The sequence below is a fragment of the Pelodiscus sinensis genome, chromosome 13 (assembly GCF_049634645.1).
Source record: "Pelodiscus sinensis isolate JC-2024 chromosome 13, ASM4963464v1, whole genome shotgun sequence".
In the NCBI taxonomy this organism is placed as follows: Eukaryota; Metazoa; Chordata; order Testudines; family Trionychidae; genus Pelodiscus; species Pelodiscus sinensis.
Genome location: NC_134723.1, coordinates 14,287,022 through 14,308,967, shown reverse-complemented (window position 1 = coordinate 14,308,967; position 21,946 = coordinate 14,287,022). Strand labels below are relative to the sequence as shown.

At 41.0% G+C, this 21,946-nt stretch overlaps 1 protein-coding gene across 7 annotated transcripts in view; it reads left to right on the top strand.

Annotated features, from left to right (window-relative positions):
• The window catches only part of DACH2 (dachshund family transcription factor 2), a 673,528-nt gene that overhangs the window by 331,327 nt on the left and 320,255 nt on the right, over nucleotides 1-21,946 (top strand). For all 7 annotated transcript variants that reach the window (XM_006115313.3, XM_014569659.3, XM_014569658.3 and 4 more), the window contains exon 2: nucleotides 15,369-15,484. In XM_006115313.3, the coding sequence (XP_006115375.2) occupies nucleotides 15,369-15,484 (116 nt within the window). The remainder of the gene's footprint in view (nucleotides 1-15,368; nucleotides 15,485-21,946) is intronic.

Here is a 21,946-nt window from a genome sequence, read left to right as displayed (position 1 = left end):
GATGTTAATTCTGTAATGCCAAAGCATTCAAAGATTCATCTGATCCTTTTAATAATACTAAGAGTAATATTATGGCTTTGCCAGACTTGTAGCTTCATAACTAACATTGTGGTTTTGACATAAAGTCTTCTGAATGTCTAAAATATAGAATATTGTATAATTTTATAGAGCATAAATAAACTTGTAATTTAACTGCAAAACTTAAAAAATAATTGTCAGCAAGCAATTACTATTCAATTAAAGAGTAATTACATGGTTATTTGTGCCCTGTAAAATAAGGCATTACTGAAATCAGTAACACAATCAATATTTTAGCAGAAACAGGATGCTGCAGTGATGGACCTTTCAACCTGAGCTGATTAAATTGTCATCCAGATAAGAGTTTCCTATTAAATAAGCATGTTTATTTGTCTTGATTAATATGGAAATTTATTTCTGATTCCAGTAAATCTCTTACTTTAAAAAGCACAATTAACATCATTGCCATTCATCAAGTATAGTCTACCAAAATTTTCACTAATGAAATACAGTTTACAAAAATGTTGATAAAATTGCAAACATCACAAAATATGCAGTTGTCTATAACAAGCATTAAACAACATTATAGAAGATGCAGCTGATCAATAATTTTATTAAAACCACTGAAGTGGCCTTGTAAAAATATTCCCCTGGGCACCAAAGGACCACATATTTGTTAAAAAGGAAAAGATTACTGATTCCCAACACCTTGTCACTCACTTCGTAGCCACCAAAAACATTTCTAATATAGTCTATCAAGTGTTATTTCCAAACATGTTCAAAAAATAAAAACAAAGTTGTTTGAGTAAGGTTGAATATTCTACTGCTTCCTCATTTTCTTCTACAGATGCCCTTATTTTTTGAGCAGTTGGGATGACAAGAAATTCTTTTCCTAATTATAGTAATAAAACAAAAACCTCTCGTCATCCTTAACTAACCTGAGTTTAGCAGAAAAATAACAGATTTTTGGAAATGGCAACTTTGGCTGAGATCTCACATAAATCCTTTCCTTTTTTACTTAATTCGTTAGTTGAAGTAATTTCTTACTTTAAAAAATGTTACCCTTAGTTTTCTAAACTTAATCCATGATTCCCCGATGAAAATCAGTGGAAATTCCTAAAGATGTAGTGAGCTTCCTGATGGAAAGCATAGAACCAGCAACAAGAGTATTTAAAGTTGACTTACTGAGATTGTAAACATGTTTAGAAATATGAATATGATTACTGAACCTGATCCTGAAAAACTGAGATTCTCAAGTGTGAAAAAAATTCTTATTGAGTACTTTTTTTATTTAATGTTTATGATTTATGATTTTGTTTTATTTTACAGCAGAAACCCTTCTGAGATTTATTTACAGAACCAGCACAAATTTCTGAATTAGTCATCTGAAGTGAAATAGCATCTAATTTAGAATAAATGAATCGCCTTTTGTTTTCAGAGATTGACTGGCAGCAAATACAGTGATTACAGAGAAGTTGCAGGAAAAAAAAGTCCAGTAGTAATATACTGAGAAGCTTCATCATTATATTTTCAGCTTCTTTGTAATAACTAATAGGAAGGTACAGCATTTTTCTTGTGTACCTCTATGCCTTTTCTTAAGTGAAATAGGAAAAAAAGGAAGAGGCAAAAGTGGCCCCTTATAAACAAACAAAGTGTGAAAATGAGCCCGGGAAGAGAAAATAAAGAAAAAGCAATATAAATATGCCAGTTTTTCTAATTCCGAATTGTCAAAAAATCACAAGTCTGGTCTCCCCAAAGCCATGGGATTTTTTTTAAAAAAGTGTGATTCTTTTAATTTGTGTTCTTCTTTCTGAACCTTTAGTATACTCCTGGGTCATGCTTTTCATACTTTTCTCTTCAGACATTAGGGCTAGAAACTTTTTTTTAACAAGAAAGCTTAGATTTCATCATAATCATTGACTCCCGAAGTTTGCGCTTCACTGAAAAAACACCAGACTATTTCACACTTGTGATAAATGTGTTAAAGTTGGTAACAATGACATGCCTCCAATGGGGCTGGAGTTATCACAAGAAATTAGTGAGCAGTATATAGGGAAATAGTTAAAGTGTATCAAATAGTTGAAAATATTCCATCTAAACTAAAATTAAGTTTCTCTTAAAATTTTCACTAAAACTGTTCTTCATGGCATATTTTGATTTTAATATCAAACTACCGAATGTTCAAAATAGAAGTTTTCAGTGTGTGATCAAAACATGCTGCCTCATGAGAACTTTAGTCTCCTGTTACCTTTGGAGAATTTAATGCTCTTGAGAAATGTAGTAGGATCAGGTATCCTGGTACTGATCAGAGAATGAAGCTTCAGAATTGCAATGCCTATGAGGCATACTCATGGATTCTGGAATTGTAATATTTCAATGTTTTATTTTTGTCTGAAAAGTTCATATGAGCTCTAATATTGACATTCATTATATTTTTCAGTATAGTGACCTAAGCCATTGTCATCTAAAACATTAAGGAAATGCAATGTGGTATCAAAGATGTAAAGACAAAATTGAGTTCAGAGTTTCCAACACGTGCAGTTTGATTTTTTAAGTAGTAAAGAAGTAAATTATCTTGGTGACTTTTTCACTTTAATGGATCTTTGCTTAGCTTCTAGGAGTCTGCTACCAGCTGAGAAGAATGACAGGATATATGGATACAATAAGGTTGCAATTTTATTATTGGATGTCTGGGATTACCTGGCAAATAAAAGTTTACAGCGCTGGCAAATCTACATTCATTCAAATAATTGCCCAGGACTTCTATCAGTCCCCCTTCATTTTCCATCCAGGTCCCCCATGCTACCAGATTTGCCCAATACTCTGGGGTATGCTCATTTCTTAGGGTTACTCATATGGGACTGGGGGAAGGTTAACAATTCTATCAATGTGCTGCTTGTTCTTACTTGTGCTCTCATATGGAGCTGAATTCTCCCTGTGCCAATTCCTCCTCCCACTGGAGCTCTCGTGCAGGAACTAGGTTCCTGAGGATGGGGTTCTTCCTACCTTAGTAACACACACAGACACTCACACCCACTAACAGAGCACGTCCGAGAGAACTGGGTAATCAGTACTCACAAGCTGGCTGCCTCATATGTCCCTGGACTCAGCTGGCTGGGTTTAACAGCAATGCCACACTGCACCATCATGTGCCTTTGGACTCAATGGGCTGGATTAAACAGCACTTTAAGCTGCCATCCTCATATGCCCCCAGGTTCAGCACCCCTTAATCTCCACTTTCACACCACAGTCATTCACTAGTAAAACACACGATAAGCAAACCCCACAGGATTTTTGGCAATACAGGGGTCTTTAGCTTGGGTATAAGAAGTATTGTTGCAGAGCGAATGGGGAAGCCAAAACAATACCCCTTGAGGAAGAGTGAGCAAAAGAGAAAGAAAGAGAGAGAAGCAACCAGCTTAACAAAGTTATTTATTATATATATATATATATAGAGAGAGAGAGAGAGAGCCAAACACACAAAAGAGTTACAATATTAAATCTAACAGTTACAATATTAAATCTAAATTGGAACTGATTACAAATGTTAGGGCTAGCTAACCATATAACAGTTTACATAGGGCAGAGTCAGGAGGCTAGGCTTAGAGATAGGTAGTCGTGGCGGGGGGGAACGAGAGAGGGAGAGAGATCTCACCACTCCGTGGAGCTTGCACTGATCGGGATTCCCAGATGGTGATGGGAGCTGGGGGTCCAGAGGGCAGGAGACGAGCAGAGCAGAGCCGAGCCCTCAGCACGATCAGACAGGAGATGTTGAAGTCTCAATGGAACTGATAGGCTGTGTCTAGACTGGCCAGTTTTTCTGGAAAATCAGCTGCTTTTCCAGAAAAACTTGCCAGCTGTCTACACTGACCGCTTGAATTTCTGCAAAAGCACTGACTTCCTACTGTAAGAAATTAGTGCTTCTTGCAGAAATGCTATTCTGCTCCCGTTCAGGCAAAAGTCCCTTGTGCACAAAGCTTTTGCGCAAAAGGGCCAGTGGAGACAGCTCAGATTTGTTTTCTGTAAAAAAGCCCCGATTGCGAAAATGGCGATCAGGACTTTTTGCGGAAAAGCATCCGTGCCAGTCTAGACGTGCTTTTTCGCAAAAAGTGCTTTTGCGGAAAAGCGTCCGTGCTAATCTAGACGCTCTGTTCCGAAAATGCTTTTAATGGAAAACTTTTCCGTTAAAAGCATTTTTGGAAAATCATGCCAATCTAGACGCAGCCATGCAGTTTAAATCCAGGTATCAGAACAGTTTTTCTTGGGGCAAGGATAGGAATTTTTGTAGGGATAGGACAATAGTTCAAAGAGAAAGAGACGAGACAATAGAGACTGATCACCCCTGGTTATGGGTGATGTTCCTTGAACGAGCTCACAATGCAACTAGGCAGTTTCAGCCTGATAGAGCTGATGGAAGAAAAGATCCGAGGACTGGAGATGCAGGTGGAAACTCTGGTCCAGTTTAGAAGGGGGTTTGAGCAGATGATGGAGCAAAGGCATGATGTGGCTGAAGGGGAAAGTTTAGATATGCAGATAGAAGCAGGATCAAGGGCCTCAGAGGGGGCACTGCTGGGCGAAGAAAATGGACAGTGGAAGCATGTGACTAAGAGAACCAGGCAGAGGAAAAGATGGGTCAGTGAAGGAAAAACAGAGCTCAAGAACAGGTATGTGGAGTTGGAGAATGAAGAAGGTAGATAATGAAGATGGAAGGGTAAGGAAAAAGAGAAGAGTGGCTAGTCCCATAGATAAAGGGTAAGAGTTAATGGAGACAACACCAATAATGAGCATCACGAGGATACAAGATGAGTTGAAGAGGATTTCAAGGGAAAACAGGAATGGCAAGGACTTGCAGCCAGAGGAAGCAAGAGATAGATCAGAGAATCGCATTGTCACCAGGAAAAGGCAGGTCTACTTGATTGGGAACTCCTTATTGCGAAGAATAGATAGGCCTGTAACCAGAGCTGATCCAGGGTATGTCTACACTACCCTCCTAGTTCGAACTAGGAGGGTAATGTATGCATACCGCACTTGCTAATGAAGCCCGGGATTTGAATTTCCCGGGCTTCATTAGCATAAGCGGGGAGCCGCCATTTTTAAATCCCCGCTGCTTCGAACCCCGTGTAGCGCGGCTACACGGGGTTCGAAGCAGCGGGGATTTAAAAATGGCGGCTCCCCGCTTATGCTAATGAAGCCCGGGAAATTCAAATCCCGGGCTTCATTAGCAAGTGCGGTATGCATACATTACCCCGCTAGTTCAAACTAGCGGGGTAGTGTAGACATACCCCCAGAGAATAGAAGGGTGTGCTGTCTGCCAGGTGCTAAGATATGGGATGTGGAACTGAGGTTGAAGAGGATTATTAAGGGAGCAGGAAGGAATCCATTGATCATCCTTCATGTAGGAACAAATGATACAGCTAGATTCTCACTGGAACGAATTAAGGGAGACTATGCTAGTCTGGGGAGAACGCTCAGGTGATCTTTAGTGGGATTCTGCCTGTTCCTAGAGAAGGGCAACTAAGATGTGACAGGATTATGATGATCAAAAGATGGCTTAGGCCAGTGGTCCCCAACCTTTTGACGTTGTCGGGCACCAGGGGACGTGGCCGTTTGCCCGCCGGGCACCAGGGGGCGGGGACACTTGCGCGTCCGGGGGCGGCCCCCCCATAGCTGCGCGCCCGGAGGCAGGGCCCCCTCCAAGGGCTGAACGCCCGGGGCCGGCGCTCCTCCCCCCGCCGAGTGCCGCGCATCCGGGGCCGGCGCTTCCCCCCCCGCCGAGTGCCGCGCGCCCGGGGCCGGCGCTCCCCCCCCGCCGAGTGCCGAGCGCCCGGGGCCGGCACTCCCCCCCCCCCGCCGAGTGCCCCGGGGCCGGGGCCAGCACTCCCCCCCTCCTGCCGAGTGCCGCGCGCCCGGGGCCGGCGCTCCCCTCCCCCCTCCGCCGAGTGCCGCGTGCCCGAGGCCGGTGCTCCCCCCCGCCGCGTGCCCGGGGCTGGCGCTCCCCCCCCACCGCGTGCCTGGGGCCGGCGCTCCTCCCCGTCCCCTCCCGCCGAGTGCCGCGCGCCCGGCACTCCTCCCGCCAAGCGCGCTCCCCCCGCAAGTGCCCGTGCGCCATGTGCCTGGGGCCAGGCCAGCCCCGAGCACCTGGCGGGCGCATTGAAATGCCCCCGCGGGCGCCATGGCGCCCGCGGGCACCGTGTTGGGGACCACGGGCTTAGGCAGTGGTGCTATAAGGAGGGCTTTGGGATGTATGGTCACTGGGAGGCATTTATGGACAGAGGAATGTTCTCTCGGGATGGACTTCACCTAAGTAGGGAGGGAAATAGACTTCTAGGACGGAGGTTGGCTTAACTGATTAAGAGAGCTTTAAACTAGGAATTTGGGGGAGATGGTTGGGAGCTGTCCAGGTAATCTCTACGCCAGATTTTAACACTGAGAGGGAGGAAAACGAAGTAAGAAAGGATATAGCTGGGGGTAGGAGAATGTACATGAGGAAGGGTAGGGTGGATACTAGTTTAATAGGTCATATTGGAGGTACAACATCCGTGCCAAATTGGGTAAAGAATGTGAGCGAGGCCAAACAGCAAAAATTAAGATGTTTGTACACCAATGCAACGAGCCTAGGTAACAAAATGGAGGAACTAGAGCTATTGGTCCTGAAAGTGAAAGCAGATATAATAGGAATAACAGAAACATGGTGGAATACTAGGCATGACTGGAGTACAGGTATTGAAGGATATGTGCTGTTTAGGAAAGATAGAAATAAGGGTAAAGGTGTTGGAGTCGCATTGTATATCAAAGATGAGATAGATTGTAAAGAAATAAAAAATGATGGAATGGAGAAGACAGAGTCTGTTTGGGCAAAAATCACATTGGGGAAGAAAACTATCAGATCCTCCCCTGGGATAATGCTTGGGGTGTGTTATAGACCACCAGGATCCAATTTGGATATGGATAGAGACCTCGTTAATGTTTTTAATGAAGTAGAAATGTAGCCGTGTTAGTCTGGTGTAGCTGAAACAAAATACAGGACTATGTAGCACTTTAAAGACTAACAAGATGGTTAATTAGATGATGAGCTTTCGTGGGCCAGACCCACTATTTGATCTGAGGAAGTAGGTCTGGCCCACGAAAGCTCATCATCTAATAAACCATCTTGTTAGTCTTTAAAGTGCTACATAGTCCTGTATTTAATGAAGTAAATACTCATGGAAACTGCGTAATCATGGGAGATTTCAACTTTCCAGATATAGACTGCAGAACAAGTGCTAGTAATAATAATAGGGCTCAGATTTTCCTAGATGTGATAGCTGATGAATTCCTTCATCAAGTAGTTGCTGAACCAACAAGGGGGGAATGCTATTTTACATTTGATTTGGGGAGTAGTGAGGACCTCATAGATGAAATGGTTGTAGGGGACAACCTTGGCTCGAGTGATCATGAGCTAATTCAGTTCAAATTAAATGGAAGGATAAACAAAAATAAATCTGAGACTAGGGTTTTTTATTTCAAAAGGGCTAACTTTAATAAATTAAGGAAATTAGTTAGGGAAGTTGATTGGACTAAAGAAATTACGAATTGTGAGGTGGAGGAGGCCTGGGATTATTTTAAGTAAAAGTTGCACAAGCTGTCAGAAGCCTGTATCCCAAGAAAAGGGAAAAATTTTATAGGCAGGTGTGTTAGACCAAGCTGGATGAGCAAGCATCTCAGAGAGGTGATTAAGAAAAAGCAGAAAGCATATAAGGAATGGAAGATGGGAGGGATCAGTAAAGAAAGCTACCTTATTGAGGTTAGAGCATGTAGGGTCAAAGTGAGAGAGGCTAAAAGTCAGGTAGAATTGGACCTTGCAAAGGGAATTAAAACCAATAGTAAAAGGTTTTATAGCCATATAAATAGGAAAAAAAAAGAAGTAGGACCGCTAATTACTAAGGATGGAGTGGAGGTTAAGTATAATCTAGGAATGGCCCAATATCTAAACAAATACTTTGCTTCAGTCTTTTATGAGGCTAATGAAGAGCTTAGGGATAATGGTAACATAACAAATGGGACTAGGGATATGGAGGTAGATATTACCATATCCGAGGTAAAAGCCAAACTTGAACAGCTTAATGGGAGTAAATCGGGGGGCCCAGATAATCTTCATCCAAGAATATTAAAGGAACTGGCACATGAAATTGCAAGTCCATTAGCAAAATTTTTTAATAAATCTCTAAACTCCGGGGTTGGACTCATTTGACTGGAGAATTGCTAATATAGTTCCTATTTTTAAGAAAGGGAAAAAAAGTGACCCGGGTAACTATAGGCCTGTTAGTTTGACACCAGTAGTATGCAAGATCTTAGGTAAAATTTTGAAGGAGAAAGTAGTTAGAGACATTGAGGTTAATGGCAATTGGGACAAATTACAACATGGTTTTACAAAAGGTAGATCGTGCCAAACCAACCTGATCTCCTGTTTTTGAGAAAGTAACAGATTTTTTAGATAAAGGAAATGCAGTGGATCTAATCTACCTCGATTTTAGTAAGGCATTTGATATAGTACCGCATGGGGAATTATTGGTTAAATTGGAAAAGATAGGGATTAATATGAAAGATGAGAGGTGGATAAGCAACTGGTTAAAGGGGAGACTACAGTAGGTCATACTGAAAGGTGAACTATCAGGTTGGAGGAAGGTTAGTAGAGGAGTTCCTCAGGGATCAGTTTTGGGGCCAATTTTATTTAATCTTTTTATTGCTGACCTTGGCACCAAAAGTGGAAGTGTCCTGATAAAATTTGAGGATGACACAAAGTTGGGAGGTATTCAGAAAAGGATTGGGATATCATATAGGAAGATCTGGATGACCTTGTAAATTGGAGTGATAGCAATAGGATGAAATTTAATAGTGAGAAGTGTAAGGTTATGCATTTAGGGATTAATAACAAAAATTTTAGTTATAAGCTGGGGACACATCAGTTGGAAGTAACGGAGGAGGAGAAGGACCTCGGAGTCCTGGTTGATTATAGGATGACTATGAGCCGTCACTGTGACATGGCCATGAAAAAGGCTAATACGGTCTTGGGATGTATTAGGCGAGGTATTTCCAGTGAGAATAAGGAGGTGTTAGTGCCATTATACAAGGCATTGGTGAGACCCCATTTGGAATACCGTGTGCAGTTCTGGTCTCCCATGTTTAAGAAGGATGAATTCAAACTGGAACAGGTACAAAGAAGGGTCACTAGGATGATCCGAGGAATGGAAAACCTGTCTTATGAAAGGAGTCTAAAGGAGCTTAGCTTGTTTACCTTAACCAAAAGAAGGCTGAGGGGGGACATAATTGCTCTCTTTAAATATATTAGAGGGATAAATACCAAGGAAGGAGAGGAATTATTTAAGCTTAATACCAATGTGGACACAAGAACAAATGGATATAAGCTGGCTAGTAGGAAGTTTAGACTTGAGATTAGACGAAGGTTTCTAACCATTAGAGGAATGAGGTTCTGGAACGGCCTTCCAAGGGAAGTAGTGGGGGCAAAAGATCTATCTGGCTTCAAGATTAAACTAGATGGGTTTATGAAGGGAATGGTTTGATGAGATAACATAATCTTGGTAACTAATTGACCATTCATTATCAGTGGTAAATAGGTCAATGGAGGGATGATAGGAGTTACTTTAGAGAACTTTCTTGGTGTCTGGCTGGTGAGTCTTGCCCACATGCTCAGGGTTTAGCTGATCGCCATATTTGGGATCAGGAAGGAATTTTCCTCCGGGGTATATTGGCAGAGGCCCTGGAGGTTTTTCGCCTCCCTCTGTAGCATGGGGTACAGATTACAGCTGGAGGATTCTCTGCATCTTGGGGTCTTCAAACTATTTGAAGGCTTCAGTATCTGAAATATAGGTGAGAGGATTATTCTAGGATGGGGTGGGTGAGATTCTGTTGCCTGCATTGTGCAGGGGGTCAGACTAGATGATCATAATGGTCCCTTCTGACCTTAAAGTCTATGAGTCTATGAGTATTTTAGATGTCAATAGGATCGTTACTAGAATTGGTCTGATAATGACTAATTTGGGTGTGAGCAGGCCTAGGTTCATTAGCATCTGGAATAGAGATTTCCCATCATGCAGTGCTTCTCTGCTTTCAGTATCCCATAGTTCATTGTTATTCCTGCTTGGAAGAGCTGGTCTCCATTCTATATGCTAATGAGTTCCATCTTCAATACAGATGAGGCTGGGGTGTTTCCTTAATTAGTTTAGGTGTGTCTTCCCTGGCCTTTTCATTGCTTTGTCTGATTCTAGCAAAGGCTTAGGGGAAGAGTGGGAGGATAGTTTTTCATGAATGTCACTCCCTGGCTCCCAAGAGCACAGGGCTAGTAGGTAACACTCAGCCAACCCAAGGATCTTACTATCCAGGAAGGTTATTGTGGACTGAAAGAGGGGAAGGAGTGGCTCCTGTCATACCAATCGTAGGAGCCCCAACCTCTCTCCATTTTGTTCCATTAACCGGCACCTCCTTTTCAATTCCTTTTCCAGACTATTCATCTGACCACTGGATGCCTTCCTTACATGGCACCTGCACTGTATATCCACCCCACACTTACAAAATGGGTTTTGACATTATACCCCTAACATTCTTCCCTACTCCCCATAATAAGTCCTCTCTGAAATCGGATGTGGCTGGGGCAAAAGGACCCCTACTCTACCTATGAATGACTAGTGCAGTGCTCACAGCAGGTTCTAACCGATTTGATATTCTCCACTTTGAAGGAAGGAAGTATTAATGTTGCCTTGTCTGCTGCATGGAGAAAGGACTTCTATTATCAGAACCTGCCACTTTTAAAGCTTTCCACTCATATATTCCCAGGGATGAGTCAGCATCACCTTGCTCATCTCACACCTACCCTTTTTGCTTCTGCTTTCACTCCTCTGTCCCCTTCCCAAACCTGTAAAACACTGCTACCCTTCCTCCTGTAGGCCAGGACAAAACCTTACCTTGGCTCCCCACTTCAGGGACATTGTGATTAATTTCATGAAGACTTACTGAATGCAGTGTTAAAATCCCATATACAGTTTTTGGCAGATGTTGAATGGGTGAGGAACAAGTAATAATAAATAGCAGCTAGATAATTGTATGTACATTAAACATGAACTTGGCTCGATTTTGATCTTATTTAGACTACTTATTTAGACTACAAAAGGAAGTTTTTCTTCACACAGCGCACATCCTTGCCAGAGGATGTTGTGAAGACCAGGACTTTAACAGGGTTCAAGAAAGAAATAGATAAATTCCTGAGTTTAGGTACATCAATGGCTATTAGCCAGGATGAATAGGAGTGGTGTCCCTAGCCTCTTTCAGAGCCTGGGAATGGGTGACAGAAGAGGGGATTGCTTGACAATTTCCTGTTCTGTTCACTTCCTCTGGGACATCTGGTATTGCCCAGTGCTTGAAGACAGGATACTGGCCTGGGTGGATATTTGGTCTGTCCCAGTTTGGCCATTCTTATATTCTTACTACAAATTTGAAATAATGTCACTAAAAACAATAAGGTTAGAAGTGTGTAAGTAAGACTGTAACTAGGCTTATGGTGTTTTATTACTATTCTGCTAGGGTATGTCTACACTACCCTCCTGGTTCGAACTACCTAGTTCGAACTACCTAGTTCGTGCCGCGTGTAGCCGCGCGGCACAGGGTTCGAACGAGCGGGGATTTAAAAATGGCGGAGCCCTGCTTATGCAAATGAAGCCCGGGAAATTCAAATCCTGGGCTTCATTTGCAAGTGCGGTATGCCTATATTACCCCGCTAGTTCGAACTAGCGGGGTAGTGTAGACATACCCCTATTCACTAAAAAGAGATGGACGGATTAAAAATGATATGTGGTGTTTTTAACAAAACAAAAAAGATTTCTTATGTCTTGTTAGAAATAGTGGAGAGCATAAGAACCAAAAAAGTATTGCAATATCTAAGGTCAAATCATGCTCACATTACTTCTGTGAGTAGTCATTTAAAAGTCAGCAAAACTTTTACTGTAAACCAGAATTCATTTTTCAGTATTTATATTTGTTTACTGTTCATACTTTGTGCAGCTTAGTTAATGATAAATTATTCATGAGTTTCATTTTTGCTTGTAGTATTTGCAGAAAGAGCTGAGAAATATTTAAGACTCTGGCCTTGCAAACATTTAGTCTTGTGAGTAGTCATGTCAGCGTGACAAAAATCCAACCATCCTCCTCCTGCCTCCAAAACTGTGTATATTCAGATTTAAATTTTTTTAAATTAATCTTATTTATATAAAACATTGTTGAGGTGAGAAGCTTTTATAAATATTCTTTTGAGGACTGAGTTTTGTTATGGGCCATCAGTGAACAGCGCTGCAAATATTAGTGGATTTGTTCTTGTAATATATGTCAAAAGTACTTAGAATATTAGGCACATTTTATGTATACTTTTATAAATCATAGAACCATAGAGCTGGAAGAGACCTCACAAGGTCATCAAGTCCAGCCCCCTGCCCAAGGCAGGACAAATCTCAGCTAAATCAACCCAGCCAGGTCTTTGTCAAGCTGAGACTTAAACACCTCTAGGGATGGAGACTCCACTACTTCCCTAGGTAACCCATTCCAGTGCTTCACCACCCTCCTAGTGAAATAGATTTTCCTAATATCCAACATGGACCTCTCCCACCGCAACTTGAGACCATTGTTCCTTGTTCTGCCATCCGTCACTACTGTGAATAGCCTTTGTCCAGCCTGTTTGGCACCTCCCTTAAGGAAGTTGAACGCTGCTATCAAATCCCCCCTCACTCTTCTCTTCTGCAGACTAAATAGACCCACCTCCCTCAGCCTCTCTTTGTAGGTCATATGCCCCAACCCCCTAATCATTTTGGTAGCCCTCCACTAGACCCTCTCCAATGCATCCACATACTTCCTGTAATTGGGGGCCCAGAACTGGACACAATAGTCCAGATGTGGCCTCACCAAACCCGAATAAGAGGAATAATCACATCTCTGCATCTACTGGAATTGTTTCTCTTAATGCAACCTAATATGCCATTAGCCTTCTTGGCTACAAAGGCACACTGCTGGCTTATATCCAGCTTCTCATCCACTGTAATTCCCAGGTCCTTTTCTACAGAACTGTTACTTAGCCAGCTGGTCCACAGCCTATAAAAATGCTTGGGATTCTTCCGTCCCAAGTGCAGAACTCTACACTTGTCCTTGTTGAACCTCATCAGATTTCTTGTGGCCCAATCCTCCAATGTATCTAAGTCACTCTGGACTCTATCCCTGCCCTCCAGTGTATTTACCTCTCCCCCTAGCTTAGTATCATCTGCAATCTTGCTGAGGGTGCAGTCCATCCCCTCATCCAGGTCATTAATAAAGATGTTGAACAAAACCAGTCCCAGAACCAAATGTTGGGGCACTCCACTAGAAACTGACCACCATCCTGACATCGAGCCATTGATCACTACCCGCTGGGCCCAACCTTCTAGCCATCTTTCAATCCATCTTACCATCCATTTATCCAATCAACATTCCCTTAACTTGCTGGCAAGAATATTGTGGGAGACCGTATCAAAAGCCTTGCTAAAGTCAAGGATCACATCCACTGACTTCCCTATATCCACAGTGCCAGTTACCTCATCATAGAAGTTAATCAGATTGGTCAGGCATGACTTGCCCTTTGTAAATCCATGCTGACTATTCCTGATCACCTTCCCCTCTTCTAAATGCTTCAAAATGGATTCCTTGAGGATCCCCTCCATGATTTTTCCAGGGACTGAGGTAAAACTGATCAGCATATAGTTTCCTGGATCGTCCTTCTTCCCTTTCTTAAAGATGGGCACTACATTTGCCTTTTTCCAATCATCCAGGATATCTGCCGGTCTCTACGACTTTTCAAAGAATGAAACAATAACAATTTGTTATAATTCATCAAAACCTGCAATCTAGGTGTAATTTTACCTTTCATCCTGCTTTAATGTGAAATATACTGTACACTATCTCTAGACAGACTAGTCAATAGGTATCTTAGACATGAAAATGTAGGGTGGAGTACAGCAGGCACATAACACTTTATATGTTGAGAAAAGATTACATTTAAGGTCTATTAAAATGGGAAGTATTCCTAGTACAACTGAAAAATGTTTAATTGAATTTAGCATGATGTTCTAGTAGCAATGAAATTATATAGATTATTTGGTAAACCAGCATAATGCTATTCTTTTTGGAGTAAAGAGATAATGAGTCTGAGTTTCCTGTACCATGCTCATATTCTCTCTCTCTCTCTCTTCCCTCTCTTTCTTCCCCCTTCTGTGACTATCTGGACATTACAGTAGATTTCGTTTCAGAACCATTCCAGCCTGGTGGTTAGACTTGCTAAAACAGGGTAAACACTAACAAGAAAAAACAATGAATAAAGTGAAATTTAAAACTGCCTAAAACAAAACTAGAAAGAAGAGTAGGGAGGGGTTATACAGCAAAAATAGTAAACCAGAAAAAATGATTGTGTGCTAGTTCGATGTACAATAAAACAAAATAACACTAGCACATTGTATGAAAAATGAACAGACTAATGGTACCTCTGCGTAGTGGTGCTAGAAGGTGTCTTCTTTAAACGCAGAGTTTGTCTTACATTGGTGGAGAGCTTGGCAACTGTAAAGTTGATAGAGTGAACTTTAACTGAAATTTCTTTGCAAACCAAAAGTGTCTTGGATATGCTGTCTCTTTTAAACTCATTTGTTGTTGCAACTTGTTTATTTTATACAGTGTTTCATAGCATTTTGTCTAAAGCTCTATTATTCAACTGAGTAAAATGTAGTTTTTTTTGCTAAAGAAAAATGGCAATATCTTTGCAAATATTATAACCTTATATTTTTATCATTTGGTGTGGGAAAGAGATGATTCTAATGGCTTTTGCTCTGTTGACAGCTGCAGAATGATAATCCAGACATACAAATTGCATTAGAGAACTGGATGAATGGAATAGATAAATACACAGATATTTTATTTCTTTACATTATGTATTAAAATTATAACCACAAGCAGTGTTCCCTCTAAGCTTCACAGGTTATTAATTAGCCCGGCCCAGTCAGTCAGCTCTATGCACAAAGCCCTGAGCCTCTGACTTGGTGGGACTGATTGAAGCTGTGCTGCCGTGCAACTTAGAGGGAACACTGACCACAATTCATAGACTGCTCTAGCTAATGTGAAAAATGTGAGAATTTGATAGGTTAGGCCAAAATTATTAGCTTAGCCCTTAAATAGCAATCAAAACCATCAATGAATCTATGACAAAGGGAAACCAGGACTAAAAAGCAAGAAACTAGAAGACTTGAATGCAAAAGACACTCAATTAAAAATGTATCCTATTTTTATTTCAACAGCTCACGGCCAGGAAGACCCCCCAAGCGCTCTCTGGGAGTTGCAATACAAGAAAACGCACGTCTTCTGCCCCATGGAGTCCCAGGCCTGTTATCACCAGGACTTATCTCCCCGACAGGTAATAAAATCCATCAGATGATGAGCCTGGTCTCTTCATACTGCACAGCAGTTGAAATAAACTAATATTGATCCAAATGCCATATCCTACAGGGCTTTTCAACTTTTACCGGAGGTTACATTATTGGATTTTTGAGTATTCATGAAAACTGTGTTTTTATGCTGCAGTGACTAAAATCTAATAGATTTTTACTTTAATTCTTTATTATGTGTAATTTCCTTAAAGGAAATTCCATTAGATACATTATTTTATTACCAAACCCCACCCCCTTGGTAATATTAGCCATTACCTTAAATAGCCTTATTTCTTCCTTTCTGGTTCATGTGTCTTTTAGTTCTCATAGGCTATAAACAGGGAGGCTAGTATATATGTAAAATCATTAGTTTAGGAAGACATAAAACTGGTCACATTTACTATGGAAACTGTGGTTATCAAAAGGATGAATAAAACTAAATTCAGAAGATCATGAAGTTCTGTTTTAGTTCTCTTAATTTAGTACCACAATATAAAATAATGGAATAATAATACCACCTATAGGTTATACATATACCTAAAATACTACATCATTAATAGTGTGTTGTTGCTATTCTGTTACTTAAGGCAATGTAAATTAAAAGCATAGTGAATATACATTTCAGTGAAGCTTCTTGTTACCATGCTACCAAGTGATAGTGCAGTGTGTATATGTTTATTTGATAATAAGGTCAACAATACACAACCAAATGAATTATAGTAGAATGTAAACAATGACTTAATATATAACAGTTGTAGAAATCATACTGATATTCCCAAATTACAGTCCAGAAACATCCAGGGCATTGAATATTTTGGATCATTACCAAGGACTTGTCTCCACTACTGGTGGGATCAACACTGTGGCAATCAATCCACTGCGAGTCGATTTAGTGTGTCCAGTGAAGACCTGGTATATCAACCACTGATTGTTTTCCTGTCGACTCCAGTACTCCACTGGAATGAGAAAAGTAAGGGGATTTGACAGGAATGTTTCTCCCATTGATCCAGCGTGGTGCAGACCCCTCAGTAAACAGATCTTAGCTACATTGTCTTGAATTACATTACTAACGTTACTCACATTGCAAGGTTACATTGACTTTTCCCCACATTGTAGACCTTCCCTGAGACACAAGCAGTCTTGCATGCTGTTTAACAAGAGTTGCATTTCTCACCTTGCAGGAGACATTTAGAATTTTGATGGGACGGACTGTAATGGAAAGGGATATGCCCCTCTTTAGTTATTAGGTGGCTCATAAGGGAGTGCCTGGAGAGTGGTAACGTGGGCCTTGATCCTGTAATTTCTTGCACATGGGGGACTGCTACGCTGTCCCACTGAGCGCAGTAAGACTCTATGTGGGCACAGAAGTCCACCCACATACAGGAAGTTTCAGGTTTGGGACCTTATATCGTCCTATGTCCCATTGTGCATTAAGTGGAAATCAATGGATTTTACTTCTCTGGATGCGCTGGGCTATAATAAAATACCACTATGGAAGCAGGAATAAATTTTTTAAGTAATATTAACAGTAATAATTGCTTTAAACACAGTCAGTATTTGGAAGCATTTTGCTAGATTCATCCCCCCAGTTCAGTTGGTCCCAGTCTGTTGTGTAATTATAATAATGTGTGATTAATAATTCATTTCTAATGTAGTGAAGATCTAGAATTATGTATTCACTCTGAAGACTGATTTTCATAAACACATTTTTTATTAGAATTCTAAAAAACAGTATCCATTCCTCCCAGGCTAAGTGTTTTCATATTTTCTGTTTTATTTATTCTCTACTGGTGACAACATGTACAGGAGGCAACCAGTGTTGATAAATTGTTGCCAAATGTTGACAAATGCATTTGCAAATAGGGTCTAAAATTATGCAAAAGGCATATTAGATTAAAGTGGTAATGTTTTAGTACCCCCGGATGCCTTGTGTGCATAGTAAAATAGTATTAACGTGGCTTAGTGTGGTCCTCTTGTGCTACTCTGACCACAGAAAGTAGAAGGGCATACTTTAAAAGTACACAGAATAAATCAACTCAAAAGATTAAACTTCAAATTATTGGACAGTGTTTTGGAAATAGTTAAACATGTTTAACCAAATATTAAAGTAATTTTAAAAATTATTTCTGCTACGATATTCTTCAGAATGAAGAGGTATTGTGATGACTACAAGTCCTTTGGAGACACAAAGGAGAGCCTATATGGTCACAGTATTCCCTACGTACTTTGAACTGTTCTGCTCTGTTGTCTCCCCTCCCCAGCTCCTCAATTTTTTAGGAGTAACATTAGTTCAAGCCAAGGGATTTGGTTCGAACTAAGGCGAACCAAACGCATCCCGGGGTGCACTTCCTGGTTTGAATCAGTTGTGATTCGAACTAGCGTGCCGCGAGATCTTGCTAATGAAGTGCAGGATATTTAAATCCCCACTTCATTAGCAATTTTGAATGCCTGCGTTTGCATCCCTAGTCCGAACTAGGGTGCAAGTGTAGACATACCCTTTGACAGGAGTGCTCCAAGGGGAAGTTGAATCTATGAGAGTTCTCCTTCAGTTAAGGCTAGGTGGGCAAGATACAGCCAGTGAGCCTGCCAATCCACCGGATCTGGCCCACAGTTGCCTTGCCAGGACCCTTATTACAGAGCAGCTCATGCTTCTTTAAACAGCTGGCTTTTCTGTGCCCTGGATGCTAGAGATAGAGGAGGAGACTTCATATGCTACCCCTGCACCCTAACAAAATCCATTGGCTCCCATTGACTAGCTTTCAGCTAGAAGAAGCTGAGAAATTTTGCTGGGGACAGAAGCAGCATGGGAAGCCTCCTCTCCCTCTGTACTCTCTCTTTTCCAAAAAATGAAGTAAGAACACTGCATTTTAATGCTTCTCAAAAGAGGTGAGGTGGTTATACGCCTAGGGTGATATGTAGTAGACTAGAATCAGAGGGATGATCAGAGGTATTAATCCATTGTCTCCTGGTCACATGACAGTTTGGGTACTAACGTTCTCATACCTGTCATTACTTGTTTGGCCTGGGCTCTCCTTTCTGTAAGTAGTGACAGTCCTAAACAGTGTCCTAGACAAGTATTTTTTTCTAAAACAGTGTTAGCTTTCTGTTATGTGGGAAGTAGAACACTTTCTCCTGTTTGCTGGGCAATCTGGCTGCACTTATAGGCTATCAGCCGGAGAGGAGAACAGTCAGGGCTGGAGAGTAACTAGGGAGAGAATGTAGCCAATTGGCCCAGCCTGAGGAGAACCTGCTCTTTCCATTGACTAGGAAAGTGTGTTGGGGAGGATTCTTTCCTCACACGTTGGGGTTTCCTCCTTTAGCTCATTCTTCTTCTCTGTCTCTATCCATGCAATGTAGATTTCCACCCTAGGGCTATGTCTACACTGGTGCAATCTTGCGCCAGAAATATGCAAATGAGGCAAAGCGTGGATTATCGCCGAGCCTCATTTGCATATCTAATGAGCCACCATTTTTGCAAAAGAGGCTTTTGCGCCAGAAGGAGCTGTCTACACTGCCCCTTCTTGCGCAAGAAAAACCCTCTTGCGCAATGCCGTTATTCCTGAAAATAATCAGCGTAACATAGCCTAAGTGTCTTTTCTTCTTCTGGACCTCCTCAGGATTCCATCTCCATTGAACTCTTTCCTCTTAAATAACCTAAGCCTCTCATCTTGGTGAAGCAAATATAATAGCCAGGAGGTGGATTTGAACCAGGAACCTCTGGAGCTTACTATATGTATCTCTACAGCTTGAGCTATAAAGCCAGATGCTTATTACTTTCTGATGGAGAGCTCCTTTGTTCTTATCTCTGGCTGTAATTGGTCTAAGTGCTACGACAAAGGACAGTGAACCATGCTAGGGCTGCCCCCTTTTGTGCAAAAAAATATGTAAATGAGGCAAAGCGTGGGACATCACTGTGCCTCATTTGCATAATTAATGAGGCTCTATTTTTGCGTAAGAGGCTTTTGCCTCCCTCTTATGCAAGAACTGTTCTTTTTTTCATGAAGATCAGCTCTTGCACAAGAGGGGGTTTTTGTGCAAAGAGGAGCAGTGTAGACAGCTCCTTTTTGCGCAAAAGCCTCTTATGCAAAAACAGAGCCTCATTAATTATGCAGATAAGGCATGGCAATATTCTATGCTTCACCTCATTTGCATATTTTTTTGCACAAGAGGGGGCAGTCTAGATATAGCCTTGGTATGTGGATTACATACTTCCGCAAGCTGAGGTAGTGCTATTGAAACTGCAGTCTAGATGTAGTTCTTTCAAAAAATAGAAGCCTTGAGGTTTACAGGATCTTTCAAAAAAGGCTTCTATTTTCAAAAGAACTGTGTCTAAACTGCGTTTTCAATTTCAAAATAGCGCTTTTTCAAAAGAGTGCCACTACGCGATTATGCAAATGAAGTGCGGTAAATTCAAATCCTGGCTTCATTTGCAATTTCAAAGTGCCTAATTTACATCCCTCTGTCGAAAGAAGGACGTAGCCTAGACGTACCCTAAGTGTGTGGATTATACAAACACACAAAGATGTCTACGTAAATCTGCCTTCATGATTCAGATGGGACATTTTAAAACTCATTGGCTACATCTCAAGCATATACTGAAGCATAGAGGCTACGTCTACACTGCCCTCGTTGCACAAGAAAATATGCAAATGCGGTGAAGCGGTGAATATTGCTGTGCCTTATTTGCATACTTAATGAACTGCCATTTTTGCTCAAGGGGCTTTTGCACACGAGATGTTCTGCTGCTTTTTTTCAGGAAGAATGGCTCTTGCGCAAGAGAGGGTTTTTGCACAAAAAGGAGCAGTGTAGACAGCACCTTTTTGCGCAAAAGCCACTTGTATGCAAATGAGTATGCAAATGAATCATGGCAATATTCACCGCTTCCCCTCATTTGCATATTTTCTTGTACAACAGAGGGCAGTGTAGACGTAGCCTCTATGCTTGAGTATTGAAGCTTTGAAATTTTCCTAAGTCAGACAGTATGTCTTTCTTTTTCTCCGACATATCAATCTGTTTGTTCACTGCTCCTTCAAAATGAGCTCCTCAGCAGTAATGACATGATTCACACCCTCCTTTGATTTATATTTTAGTCCCCTCCCTCTTTTAGGCTATGTCTAAACTCCGTAGCGTCCAGGGAACGCTTCTGCTATTCTGCTTTTTTGGGGGGGGGGGGGGCAGAGCAGACGCATTCCTTCAGAAGCCCTGTCTTCCTTCTTCCGTGAGGAAGAAGGGCTTTTCCGAAAGAGGAGGATTTTCCAAAATTTGCTTCTACGTAGATGAGCCAAATTTAAAAAAAGCCTCTTCCGAAAATAATATCGGAAAAAGGTACATAAATTGCAGAGCGCATTTTGCGTACCTATTTCGATAGATCATTGTAGTCTAGACATATCCTTAGTGTTCTATCAATTCAAAATCACAGCATCTCCAGGAAGACTTTCTTAAGACTTGAGTCAGTTTTCTTCATTTCACCTCTTGTAATACATGACACTATTTCATCACCCATTTGGCTTATAGCAGCTCAGTTTACATGGTCATTTTCACATAATAAACAGACAGTTAAATTAGGCATACTGCACTTCCTCACTTTGAGTTTTTGGCTGCAAGTACATAGGCAGAAAACACAACATCTTGTTTGAAAACCTGTGTATTTTTTCAGTCTAACTTAGCTTCTTATTGGTTTATTAAAAGTTAACTGTAAATGGAATAGAAGTCTCAGAGAGGTAGCCATGTTAGTCTATTACTTTAAAAAAAATGAGTAGTCCTGTGGCACCTTACAGACTAACAAATGTATAGTATCATGAGCTTTTGTGGGCAAAATCCTCTTCTTCAGATCAAATGAACCTGGGTGAATCCATTCAGGATCATCTCATCTGACTACAGGACTACTCACTGTTTTTAAAGTTACAGACCAACATGGCTACCCCTCTGAGACATTTTTTTCCATTTACAGTTTATATATATAATAAAATTTGTCTGTAAGGTGCCACAGGACTACTCGTTGTTTGTAAATGGAATAGTTTCATTTTATAAATATATTAGTAGATAATGAATTGAATATCAGCTAGTGACAGTGAATATTTAATCAGAATATTAAACAGAAATGCTTTAAGTGTTTCCTTGCTTTTAAATACTGTATTAAATAGCTTTTCACTGTTTCTGTAGGCCCAGAGAAAAATGTTAAGAATAATTTGTCTTTCCAGCAATTTAATTAAGGATCTGTATGTCAGAGAATTAAATGTGTGGTTTATCAACACAATCAGTGCCCACCTGTCTTTTGTTAATCATTTTTTCTTTCCATTTCCACCCATACCTGGTCCCAAACCTGCTTCTGAACTGCAGTTGAGTAGCTGTCTTTGGCCTCGCAGAGACTTTGCAAGACCTGCTGTGAAAGTCTGCAGAGCTCAGGGGTTAGAAGGAATGAGAACGTGCTTATTGAGAGATGCAGCCAA